The sequence below is a fragment of the Microcebus murinus genome, chromosome 11, assembly GCF_040939455.1.
Source record: "Microcebus murinus isolate Inina chromosome 11, M.murinus_Inina_mat1.0, whole genome shotgun sequence".
Taxonomy (NCBI): Eukaryota; Metazoa; Chordata; class Mammalia; order Primates; family Cheirogaleidae; genus Microcebus; species Microcebus murinus.
The window spans coordinates 59,564,409-59,577,670 of NC_134114.1; the positions used below are offsets into that span (position 1 = coordinate 59,564,409).

Consider the following 13,262-nt stretch of genomic DNA (forward strand, 5'->3'; position numbering starts at 1 on the left):
TGGAGAAAGGGGAATGCCTGTGCACTTTTGGTGGGAATGTAAATTAGTACAGCCACTATGGAAAACAGAATGGAAGTTTCTCAAAAAACTAAAAAAAGAAATACCATATGATCCAGCAATTCTGCTGGGTATATATCCAAAAGAAAGGAAATCAGTATATCGAAGAGATATTTTCACTGCCATGTTTATTGCAGCACTATTCACAGTAGCTAAGATATGGAATCAACCTAAGTGTCTGTCGACAGATGAATGCATAAAAAAATGTGATACATACATACATTCCAACATAAAGAATGAAATCCTGTCATTTGTAACAACATGGATGGAACTGGAGGACATTATGTTATGTGAAATAAGCCAGGCACAGAAAGACAAATGTCACATGTTTCACTCATATGTGGGAGCTAAAAATATTGATCTCATGGAGGTAGAGAATAAAATGGTGGATACTGGAGGTTGGGAAGGGGATTAGAGAGTGGAGAATAAAGAGGTATTAGTTAATGGGTACAAAAATACAGTTAAATAGAAGGAATAAGGAATAAGATGTAGTGTTTCATAGCGCAATGGGCAACTATAATTAACAATAATTTATTATGTATTTCAAAATAACTAGAGGAGTATATTTGGAATGTATCCAACACAAAGAAATAATAAGTGTTTGAGGTGATAGATATCTCAATTACCCAGATTTGGTCATTACACACTATATGCTTGTATCAAAATATCATATGTACCATGTAAATATGTAGAACTATTATGTATTCATTAAAAAATTTTAAAAAGAAATAACAGAAGAGAAAAATTATAGATTTAATTATCTAATGTTACATTTCACATTCCCAAATCATCATGAACAAATTTAAAGACAAATAACAATTTGGAAATTTCTAACCAGAAAAATGGAAGCCAGAAGAAAAAGGGATAATATAATCCAAGTGCTAAGAGAATATCATTGTAACTTAGAATTTCATACCTACAAAAACTTATTTTTTAAAAATGATAGCAAGATAAAGCATTTACAGTATGGGACCATTTACTACCTACAGATCTTCAATAAGGGATGTTCTAAAGGACATATTCCAATGATAAAGAATATTATACTAGAATGGATGCTGAGATGTAGGAAAAAATAGTAAGCAAAAAGAATAATAAAATGTGAGTAAATCTCAACCAACATTGAGTTATAAAATGCTCATAAATCTGGAAGGGGTGACCAGAGTTAAACACCCTAAGATACTTGAATTGTTTGGGGGGAAAGGTAAAGATATTGAATAATTATAGATTTTTAAAGTGAAATAGTTATTTAAAAATTTAAGAATAACTACCTAAAGTTTGGAAATATATATTTTTCAAGCTAATAAAAAGAAAAAGCAGTAAGAAAAAATTTTTTACTCCTACACTGAGTCAATCCAAAAGAAGGCAACAAAAGAGGAGAGAAAAAAAGGAAAAGAAGAAACACATTAAAAATAGAATGAAGCCAAGCACGGTGGTGTGCACCTGTAGTCCCAGCTACTTAGGAAGCTGAGATGGGAGCATTGCTTAAGCCCAGGAGTTCAAGGCTGCAATTAACTATTACCATGCCTGTTCACAGCCATTCCACTCTACTTTGACTCTGTCTCTACATTTAAAAAAGAAAGAAAAGTGGAATGAGTAAAATGTCCACAGTGAGAGGGAAGAAATGAAATCAAGTTATATCACCAAGACTGTAAGTGAACTAAACATTCCCATGTAAGAGACAGATTGTAAAGGTAGAGTTTAAAAAAATCCATCCATATTCTTTTTACAGAAAATACCTTAAACATGAGGACACAGAGAGACGGAAAGTCAAATAATTTTTAAAAGGCATAATGTAAATAGAAATCTGATGTGGCTATATTAATATCAGATAAGAATCCTTTTGGGAGGCTGAAAACATAATCAGAGATAAATATGATGACTTCATATTAAAGTTTCCATTCCCTAGGAAGATACACTTGTATGCATTTAAATAACACAGCTTCAGGATATATAAAGCAAAAATTGATGAACTACAAGCAGCAATGGGCAAATCAACTGTCATAGGGGAGATTCGCACTTCTCATAGAAATAGATCAAGCAAACAAGGGTATGGAAGATGTGGACAACACAAACAACTAGCTTGATCTAATGAAACATGTAGAACACTGTAGCCAACAACTGAAGATTACATATTCTTTATGTATAATCTTTTAAGTACCCATGGAACATTAAGAAAAAATGGTAACAACAAAATAAATCCAAACAAAATATATGGAGGCAAATAATAAATGTAAGTGCAGAAATCAGTAAAACAGAGGACAAAGATACCTAGAGAGGATCAATAAAAGACACATAAGTCAGGGAATGGCACATAGTAGGCACTCAATAAATATCTGTTCAGTGAATGAAAAACAACAGAAACTTGAAATGTGTGTGCATAAAAAGGTCCGAAAGGAAATTCACCAAATGATGATTAAAGCTGAGTTGGGCAATTTTGGATTATCCTGCCTTTATTCTTTTTTCTTCTCTTGTATTTTATGAACTCTTTATATGTATTGCTCTTATAATTTTATGAAAACACATTATTTTATAATGAATAGAGTTTTGAAGAGGTGGGCGAGAGTGGATGAAAGCCAGAAACTATCCTAGACACTAGCTGTGGTCAGTGGTGTGAGGAGGTGCAGTGTAAGTGTGTGGACTTTGGAGGCGTGGGGGTGCATTGCTCCTCACTGCATGGGTGATAACCATAAGCATAATCCCTTTGACCCTGTTCTCCAAAGTGACAGTAAAAAGGCCTTCCCCAAAGGCATACTGTGGCAGGTGGCCATGTAAAGCACTTAGTACAGTGCCTAACAGAGGCTCAGTAGTCATTTTCCTTCCCCTGATTGAGGAGTAGGATGGGGGAGACACCTCTCTGCATTTCTAAGGAATGTGCCCAGAGTAAAAGGCAAATTTGATCAGTCTGGAATATGAAACTAGATGAAAGCTTAGTATGTGAAATTATATTTGTGCCCTCCCAGAGAGCCAAGAAAATTAAGAAGTGAACCAAGTAACTCATCATATTTATTACATGTAAGAATGAAGGTGCAGTATTATCATTTCCTTGTGATAGTCACATCTAATAGTTCTAAAACCAATTCACAGTATTCATGTCAGGCTTATTTTATGAGACATTTAACCATTGCTAAATTAAATTTCATAAGAAAATGTGCCTATATAACTTCTCCAGAGTTACAGAGATAGAAATCTGACCCATCATTTCTATTTTCACAGAAAACCATTTAGCAGAACTTTGTTCCAGTAGAAGTGTTTATTGAGCTGTAAGCCTAACACAGTTCATTGGCTGCATGTATTTCCACATGGACATTTTTCTCAGTGCAGATTTGCTCAGTTCATTAGTACTGACAGCAGATGGTAGCACTTTCACACGAATTTACCTCCTGAATTGATCTAAGAAATGTCACCAAAAAGATCCCGACAGTTTTGATGCTCTTCCATTTCTGAAAAAGGTGTGTTAAAAAAAATAAGGTGTAGGAGTTTAGTTATTTTTTTGGTTTTTTTGAACTCCAACACATAATTCCTAAACCAACTAAAGACTGCTTTCATCTCTCATTCTGGCTGTCTAAAGGAAAGAGCACAAAATACAGATAATCTTTATTGATAGTATAAGCCTAGAAAACCTCCACTGTGGAAAAATGGCTTTTGGAGAATATTACCAGATTGATTGTTTATACTGATCACATGCTCAAATTATTTATAAATTCTCTACTCTACTTTGAGTAGAGTACTGAATAAAAATTGCTGGGATTTCAGGATCGGCTGATTGAGTATAGCTGAAAAAATAGTCTTAGCTCAGGTCACTACATTAACTTTGAATTCTGCAACTTCTGCAGCATTAAGGTCTCCATAAGATTAACCACATTTTTGAACTATATACCCTTTGCTTTGAGCTAAGCTTAAATCAATTTAAAATTATCAGACAAGAAGACAATGTTTGCTAAATGAATGAACAAGAGACTATATGAATCCTAATTATATCAGAGAAATTATATATGTATAAGCATAATTACATTCTTTATAACTCAAGGCCTTGTATTCAGTAGTTCTATATATGTAGGAATAAGGATTTTTTGAGTATTTTAAAAATTAGTTTTCTATCTGTATTTGAAAAGTAATTAATGGTTTGACTAATTTGCCATAACTAAGAGAAGATGATATATTTTAGAAAACACCGAATGTTGAACCATGTACAATCTAACCATGTATTGATTAATTATGGATGTTTTTGACACATTGCTAGAAGAGTGGTCATGGTTAACATACTTAAAGGAATTATTTCCCAACAAGAGGGATCTTTTGGGTTCCAAACCCTCTCAGAAACACCCTTACATTCTAACAAGAAAGGCACAACTTAATATTGACTTGATTCTCCTAAAACATAGAAACTTTCTTCAATGTGTCTCCATTTCTTCCCCCTTCCTTTGTGCCATTATTTTCATGTATATTACCTTTATATATGTTACAAACAACACTACAGTGAAATGATTTTTGCTTATATCATCTTATGTCTTTTAAAGACATTAAGAGAAGAAAAAAATACTTAGAATTTTATATTCATTATTGATGAAGCTTTTCATTTTTCCTCTGGACTTGAGTTACCCTCTGGTTTTATTTTCTGAAGGACCTTCTTTAGTATGTCTTATAAGGCAAATCTACTAGCAAGGAATTCTCTCAGTTTGTTTCCCTGGGTTTATATTTATATTACCTTAATTTCTGAGGGATAGTTTTGCCAGATATAGAATTCTTGGTTGACAGTTTTGGTGTTTCCCCCTGCCTCCAGCATGTTGAATATGTCATTCTGCTGCCATCTGGACTAATGAGAAGTCAGCCATTATTGTATTGTTATTGCTCTTTATTTGACCAATCATTTATCTTGCTTTTAAGATTTTTTTGTTATCTTTGGCTGTCGGCCATTTAACTATGATGTGTCTAGGTTTGGATCTATTTGTGTTTCTACTTAGAGTTTGTTGAACTTTTTGGATCTATAGATTAATGTTTTTCATCAAAGTTTAGAAATTTTTAGCCAGTATTTCTTCAAATAGTTTGCCTTTCCCTTTCTCTTCTCTCCTTCTCAGATTCCTAGTACATGTATGCTAGGACAGTCAATGTCCCACAGGTCTATGAGGATTCTTTTTCTTCATTTTTTTCTCTTCAGATCGAATATTTTCTATTCAAATAGGAAGTTTGAATATTTGAAAATAAATATCCAAATATTTGAATATTTGAAAAATATACTTAGTATATTTTTAAATCCACAAATTCTTTCTTCTGCTATCTCATATCTACTGTTGAGCCCATCTAGTGAATTTTTTATTTGTGGTATTATACTTTTTAAATTTAGAAATTCTATTTGGTTCTTTTTATAGTTTTCATTCCTTTCTTAAGGTTACCTATTTGCAAAGTCATTTTCATAATTTTCCCCTTTAACTCTTTAAACATAATTTTCTTTAATTCTTTGAATATATTTATAATAGTTGCTTTGAATTCTTTCTAAAGACAACATCTGGCTCAATCAGGGTCAGTTTTTTTGTTTTTTTTTAGACAGAGTCTCACTTTGTTGCCCAGGCTAGAGTGTCCCGTGGCATCTGCCTAGCTCACAGCAACCTCAATCTCCTGGGCTCAAGTGATCCTCCTGCCTCAGCCTCCCGAGTAGCTGGGACTACAGGGATGTGCCACCATGCCCAGCTAATTTTTTCTATATATATTTTTAGTTGGTCAATTAATTTCTTTCTATTTTTAGTAGAGACGGAGTCTCACTCTGGCTGGTTTCTAACTCCTGACTTTGAGCAGTCCACCCACCTCGGCCTCCCAGAGTGCTAGGATTACAGGCATGAGCCACCACGTCCGGCCCAGGGTCAGTTTTTATTAATGACATTTTCCCTACAGGTAGGCATCACACTTTGGGGTTTCTTTGCATGTCTCAAAAATTTCTTTGAAAACTAGATATTTTATATAATATATTGTAGCAATTCTGGATGTCAGTATTTTCCCTGAGGGCTGTCTTTTTCTTCTTGTTGCAATTGTTTTTGTTTGTTTGTTTTAGTAACTTTCCTAGGTTTTATCTACATAGTTTTCTCCTCTGTAAGTGTAGCTGCTAATGTATCTGCTATTTTGTTTTATTCTTATTTGTACTTTTTAGCTTGCCTTCCTCAAGGGTGTCCAGCTATGTTTGTATAGCTTTTGGGTTAGCCAATAATTGGACAGGGATTGTGGCAAATACCTTAAGCCTATAAGACTTCCTTCTTTTGCTGACAGATGTATGTGTGGGTTAGGAACACACTCAAAATTCAGGTACTGTTCAAGTTGGCCTCAGCTTTTACTTCCCATCAGATCTTCTCATGCCTTCCCTACACATCCCTTTCCCATCAACCAGGATTGCCTGGAGAACTTACCTAGACCTTCTGCGACTGTCTCATTTCCAGGATCTCCCCATTGAATTTCTGGCTGATGTGCTGCTTGCCTCAACTGGGACTGCAAACTCTGGCCTGCAAAGCTGTGGTTTTTGCCTTTTCATTGAGTACCTATTTTTCTGCTTTTACTGGCAATGTTGCTGAGCAGTAGTTTTCACTATCTGTTGGAAATCAAGTCAGCCCCTCTGGCAGCACAGTTAGTTATTGGTTCTTATGGTCACCTGTACTCTGGTAAAATTTCCCTGTTGATGGAGTCTGGGGTTGGGGTTGGGGTGGGGTTGGGGTGGGAGATGGGGTTGAGGGATGGAGGGAGTATAGGAGTATTTCTAGGCAAGAAGCCTGCAAATTCCCTCTGTTTCTAACTTGAAGTTCTAGCAGCTTATCACAAATTAAACATTTCTCAGAGGTTCTCTTTGCCCTTGGTTGATTTCCAGAGCCCAGAAATGGTTTGTTTTTTTACAATTTTCTTCAGTTTTGTACTTATTTTCAGGGGAGAGGATTTGCTGACCTCTTCATTCTGCTACAGCTGGAAGTCCACTCCTATTGTTACTTATATATAAAACTTTTCTTGAAAGATTACATCAGTATATCTTATAATTTTTATTTTAAGATGATCAACAGATCGTAGTTTGATCCTTTTAAACCAAAAGCATTTTACCAAAACAATATAATTTTTATTTTAAAATCCAATTTAAATTTGAACTTTTGGTTTTTAAAGATAGTCATTCAATATAAATATAAAGTTTCAATATAGTAAAGGATAAAGATTTCTTTTTCAGATGGCTAAATCTGCATTAAAGAAATACTCGAGCTATTCTAAAAGCTCTCCTAAAGCATGAAAGTCTCAGTTGTTTTAAAAAGTATTTCACATGAGCATCACCATGCATTTTATTTTATTAGAACATAACCTTAAATGCTAATATAACTTTTTTATGTTGTTTGAGGAAAAATGAATATTAATATGTTGTAGATTACTGAAGTGTTTTTGAAGTGCCTAAGCTTTTATTTTAATTTAAATTCATTTAAATTATTTTCCATTAATTTGGCTTTAAACCTGAATACAAATATATTGAGAGTTCTAGTTGTCATATAGATCTCTTCCTTTTACTAAATCATACTTCTTTTCCTTTCAGTTATAATCAATTGTCAGGTATTTCTAAACACTTAAACACTAATCAATAATGTTTTTAACATAATACACAATCTATAGGAACTTTTTGTTTTTAAATATTGATATTGGGCTGTATTATAGGGTACCATAAGACCATGTTCCGAATATGTCTGGCTATTACTTGGTCTTTTTAGATATCGATGGGTTGAATACTAATAGCCAACTATGCATTTGTGGTGTCAGGCACAGTTCTATGTATGTTTCTGGTATTATCTCATTGAAGGTTCACAATCAATCTATGAGGCAGATGTTATGATTAGCCCCAGTTATCAGATGAGGAAATAGAGACATAAAATAGTTAAGTGGTTCTCCCAAAAGCTCACAGCTGCTAAGCAGTGGAGCAGGTTTTGATACCAAACAATCATGCATGCTCTTACCCACTTGCTGTATGGAATGAGCAAAAGATGACTTATAGAAGTAAAGTTCAAGTCTTAGCAGCATCAAATGAGCAGCTCCGATGTGACATGGTCCTAAGTCTGCTCTGAGAAGATGATCCCTGAGCTGTAAGTGTGTGTGCTTCTCTGGGGTATGAAACTCCAAAGGAGAGTGAATCTTGGAGAGAGAAGAAGCTGCGAAATTGAGCTGATCCTCCTCATTATGAACATTTCCATCCCATGCAGCCTTGGAGGCCTAGGATTCATTTTAGTAAAGAAGGTAACGTGTCTTTACATCAGTAAGATTGGGTTATAGCTCTTTATTCCTTCCACTGGTAACTATGTACACCATCCAAAAAGAATTTATACTACATTTAAATTTTTTTTGCATTTCCCCTGCACTTTTCCTGTGCTCATTTCCCCTTGGGGTCTTCTGATTCAATACTCTGTCCCCAGAAATCTTCATGGTTGGTGTTTTTCTTGTCATTCTGATCTCTGATTAAATGTTACCTGTCTTAGTTTTGTCAGGCTGCTATAGCAAAAGTACCACAAACTGGGTGGCTTGAACAATAAACATTTATATCCCACAGTTCTGGAGGTTGGGTAATCCAGGGGCAGGGTACTGGCAGATTCAGTGTCAGGTGAGGGCCTGTTTCTTGTTTCCTAGATGCTGTCTTCTCACTGTGGCTTCACATGATGGAAAAAGGATGATAAAGCTCCCTGGGGTCCCTTTGAATAGGATACTAATCCTTTCATGAGGGCTTCACCCCCATGACCTTATCACCTCCCAAGGGCCCCACCTCCTGATACCTTCTAGGATTTAAACATATGAATTGGGAGGTGGAAGGGGGAGAGCCCACATTCCATCCATTGCACCGGCTCTCCAGCATGGCCTTCCCTTTCACCAATCTAACATCATGACACTCCCTCCAGAATCATGTTACCCTGTTTGTTTCCTTCATAGCATTTATTATTATCTGGATTATCTTGTCTGTTTGTTCTATGTGTTTATTGGCATCTCCTGCACTAAAATCTAAGTGTTTATCTTAGAGATGCAGTAGTCTGTATAACTATATCTGGAACTGTTCCTGGCAGACACATCAAAGATGATCTATAAATACATGTTGAATTAATACATTTTAGTTTAAGGCATTCAAGGAAAACCAGATCAGGTTGAACAGGAGAATTTAACACAGGCACAACGCATTTGGGCTGTGAGCCGGGGCCCAGTTACAGGTGGGAATGAGGGTGGGAAGAGAGCTGGAGAGAGGAAGCTGATGCCTTGCTAGAACAATCAGGCAGCTGGTCAGAGACATCTGGAGGTGGCACTCAGGGAAGAAAAAATACCAGGTGGTGCTAAAGATGCCAGATACATACAAAAACCTGCAACTAGTGGATAACTCCTCCCTCACTACCCCCAACCTGCACACCCAGTGTCACCAGTACCAGTGGGACTGTCCCTCCCAGCTCTTATGCACTGATATGTGCACATGCATGCAGACATGAGCATTTGGGGCCAAGGGGTGAGGCAGCAGGGACAGCCACATAATTCTTCCTGTGACCAGCTCTGAGTCCAGTTTCTCCTTGGGCTGGCTAAGAGGAGAAGAAGCGAGGCAGCCCCTAGTCCAAACCCAGCCTAGAAGCCTGTTTTATTTGGCCTACCCCATGTTTTTAAAAACTGTACCAACATTTAAATTTAGGAGGTTTTACATAAACTTTGGGTTTTCTAGGTTATTTTCACAAATGGGAAGGTCTGGCATGCTGAACCTCCATTCCCACATGGCTTGTTTGGCTGGAGTAGCAAGCACGGCTTCAGATGGGCCACTCTCCAGTTCTCTGTGGTCCCCATAACCTGCTGGTATATTTAACTGGCATTAACCCTCTTAGGTCACCTTCCTGGTCTTCATAGGCATTTGAGTTGGCAGTTCCTGGCATAATAGTTAACCCACAATATAAACAATGATAAATATAAATTTATCATCAATTATTGTTTTTGTGTTGGTAGCATTTGCACACGGATTATCTAGACACCTTCTCTGGCTCCCCATTGCTTGCTAAACGATGTCCTCATCCCTAACCTGGGAGCACACTGACCCATATCGTATATCCAATTACTCCTTTATAAAGGGAGCGAGTGGAGTTATATTGGCTCTTAACTTTTAGAAACAGCCCTATAGGATTGAGGAGACAGAAGGAGATAAATAGGCAAAAGAGAAACTAAGAGACAGACAGAGACCAAAGGAGAACAAGGCCATACCCCTCCCCCTCTACTAACTGAACATGTGTCCATTGGCCCTGGACACAGTTAGGCCTGAAACAGCATGTTGACAAAATTTGTGTAAAGAAATAAGCAAATAATTTTGGTCCCTTTAACATTGACAAAGAGGTAATTGAAATGCACTGTTCAGGTGATCAAGTTACTGGGCTTTGTGAACATCCTTGAAGAAAAACTGAATAATAATTATAGGCCAAAGAGAAATACTGGCCAACAGAGGGAACTGATAAAATTTATAGTTTGTATCATGTAAACAAAACTACACGTCCTACTATACTGTACTCCACTATACTACTTTGTCAATGAATGGCTCCTTCTCATCAACTTCTTCTCATGTTTGGATTATGATAATGATCCAAATGATAATTCAAAATAGAAAATAGACCTGTATATTAATTTAATAACTGGGAATTTAAAACAAACCTTTATTTTATAGGAGTAAACCAGATTATTTATTCTAATTTTTCCAAAGTAATTTGCACTGGCAGTCCTGAACCCACTCTCATTCTTACAGGAACATCCAATCCTTGGGCAGCCCTTTTTTGTGCTTCATCCCTGCAAGACGAATGAATTCATGACTCCTGTATTAAAGAATTCTCAGAAAATCAATAGGTAAGAAACACCATCAAGACACATTGGCTTCTACTCTGATTTTAACAGTGTAAATCTTTTTATGTGACTCTAAAAGCTACACTAAAAAAGAAATATTCTTTGTAATGATGATAGTGGCTAACACTTATCGATCTTTACTATATGCTAGGTGAGTTTTAGATATATTAACACACTAGATTTTTATAACACCCTATGTGCTAAGTATCATTAGTTCACCCAGTTTACAGGGGAGGGAGCTAAAGTACAGAGGAGTTAAGTGACTTGGCTAAGATCACACAGCTGGTTAAGGGGTGGAACTGGGATTCGAATCCGAGCATTTTTGCCTCAGAACCCTGCTCTTAATCACTGCACTCTGCTACCTTAGTAAATGCTGTGACTCTTACTTGTGAACCTAGAACCATCAAGGGGAGTCAGGAGCTGCAATGCCTTACCTCCCTTCACTACCTTAGTGAGGAACCCTCACAGTCTCTCTGGGCAATCGAGGGGCTGGCCTTCAGAATCGCAGGGGTTCCAAGTGGTGGGCACACGTCTTTAAAGAAAGCCTCGTGTCTGATTTTCTACCATTCATTCAAAGACTACAATGGAAACGTTCGTATGGCCTGTTTTTCCCTTGTTTTTCTAGGAGCATCAACTACATCACGTCATGGCTGAGCATTGTAGGGCCAGTTGTTGGGCTGAATCTACCTCTGAGTTATGCCAAGGCCACCTCTCAGGATGAAGGGAATGTTGATTGACAAAGGTAAAAAGAAAAGCCAGGATTTAATGTTTTGCTGTTAGGCTCCTCCGTCCTGGCCCCACCAGATGTTAAATGTGCTATCCTCTTTAGTGAGCTGAACCCTGACTTGTTTTTTAGTTTTCTGACAAGTGCCATATCCTATCATTTAGGAAGCATTTTACTTTGCTGTAAGTAGTACTCACCCAATTACAGGTAGTGGATGGTTTTATTTTAGTATTGATATTCCTGAAATAAGTCTTTACTGCTCAGTTAACCTTTTATTCTCTTGGCTTTTATTTTGTTCTTCAGATTCTTCTATTGAGCTTAGAAATTTTGCAACATGAAGCATGCCAGAAGTTTACCTGTACAGCCCTGGTTTTAATAAGACTAATGCTATGCATTATTTCATCTCACCAAGATTTGACTTGGATTATTTTTCCCTTGGAAGCAAATGTCTGCAGCAACTGGTATTTGATATACTGAATGTTTAGAAAAAACACTTCAAAGATACAACTTGCTATAAATAGCAAAAAATGAATCTAATTCTGTAATACGAGAAATACTGACATCATTAGGGCACTAATGGTCATTTTTTTCTAGGCCAAGCACTTCCTTTCCCTTTTTCTGACATGGAGATTGATTGAGAAATGTATTTGTTTATTCATTTTAGTGTAAGGCGCATGGAAATTAAAATACAGGATTTACATGTCCCTGAAATCAGTGTTAAAAATATGACCTATCTTATTTTTCCACAATCAAACTCAGGAACAATAGATTATTTCTGTTTTCCTCCGTGTGTGTGTGTGTGTGTGTGTGTGTGTGTGTGTGTGTGTGTGTACATAGATAGATACAGAATAAAGAAAAAACAATAAATATTTTATCGTGAGATAATATGTTTTTACAAGCAAAGTATGGCATAGTAACTGGATAGGAAATGTTTAAACATCAAAAATTCTTTTTTCCTATAGTAATAAAACAATAGTCATTTTGTCCCTCTTCTTGTCAAACCAACAACTGCTCTACTCTACTATCTGAAGGATCTTGAGCAAATCTTCATGCCCCTGAGACTTACTTTCTTCATCTTTAATTTGGGAATAACAAGCTACATCATAGGGCTGCCATGAGAACCACATGAGATTGTTAATGCATGAGAAAACATTGTAAAGTATAATGTTTCTTAAATGCACACCTTGTATGTAATTGTTATTCACTCAGTTTGTAAATAACTTTAACAACCAGTAAAGTATAAAGATAAACCTAATCTGGAAGAATTTTCTGTTTTGGTTGCTTGTTTTGTTTTTCATTTCGCTTTACTAGGGGCTGAAACCAAGACAAAAGTATGGCTCTTTAGAGAATCTAGATTAGTGTCTTTCACTGAGGGATGTCCTTTGGGATCACCTGAGGATCTTTTATACCTACAGATGCTGGGGCCACCTGCAACAGCAGCTCTGGAGTGATTCTGATGCACATACTCCCTGGAGAACCCCTGGTCTAGATGTACCTTTATTGTGACATTGATTTGGATAGTTTTGCACTACCAACAGCCTTTTTCCAAATCTATGCAAGCTGGCCTTGCCTCCTAATGTTTGCCTAGGCATTAAATGGATACTAAGGAAGTTTAGGAGACATTTGTTCATAAGGTGGCCCA

General features: G+C 36.5%; 1 protein-coding gene across 2 annotated transcripts in view; it reads left to right on the forward strand.

Moving 5' to 3' along the window:
* The window catches only part of ATG10 (autophagy related 10), a 243,112-nt gene extending 230,226 nt beyond the window's left edge, over positions 1-12,886 (forward strand). For both annotated transcript variants that reach the window (XM_012784371.2, XM_012784372.2), the window contains 3 exons: positions 10,802-10,899; positions 11,522-11,638; positions 11,924-12,886. In XM_012784371.2, the coding sequence (XP_012639825.1) occupies positions 10,802-10,899; positions 11,522-11,633 (210 nt within the window). In that variant the 3' untranslated portion in view covers positions 11,634-11,638; positions 11,924-12,886. The remainder of the gene's footprint in view (positions 1-10,801; positions 10,900-11,521; positions 11,639-11,923) is intronic.
* The last annotated feature ends 376 nt before the right edge of the window (positions 12,887-13,262 follow it).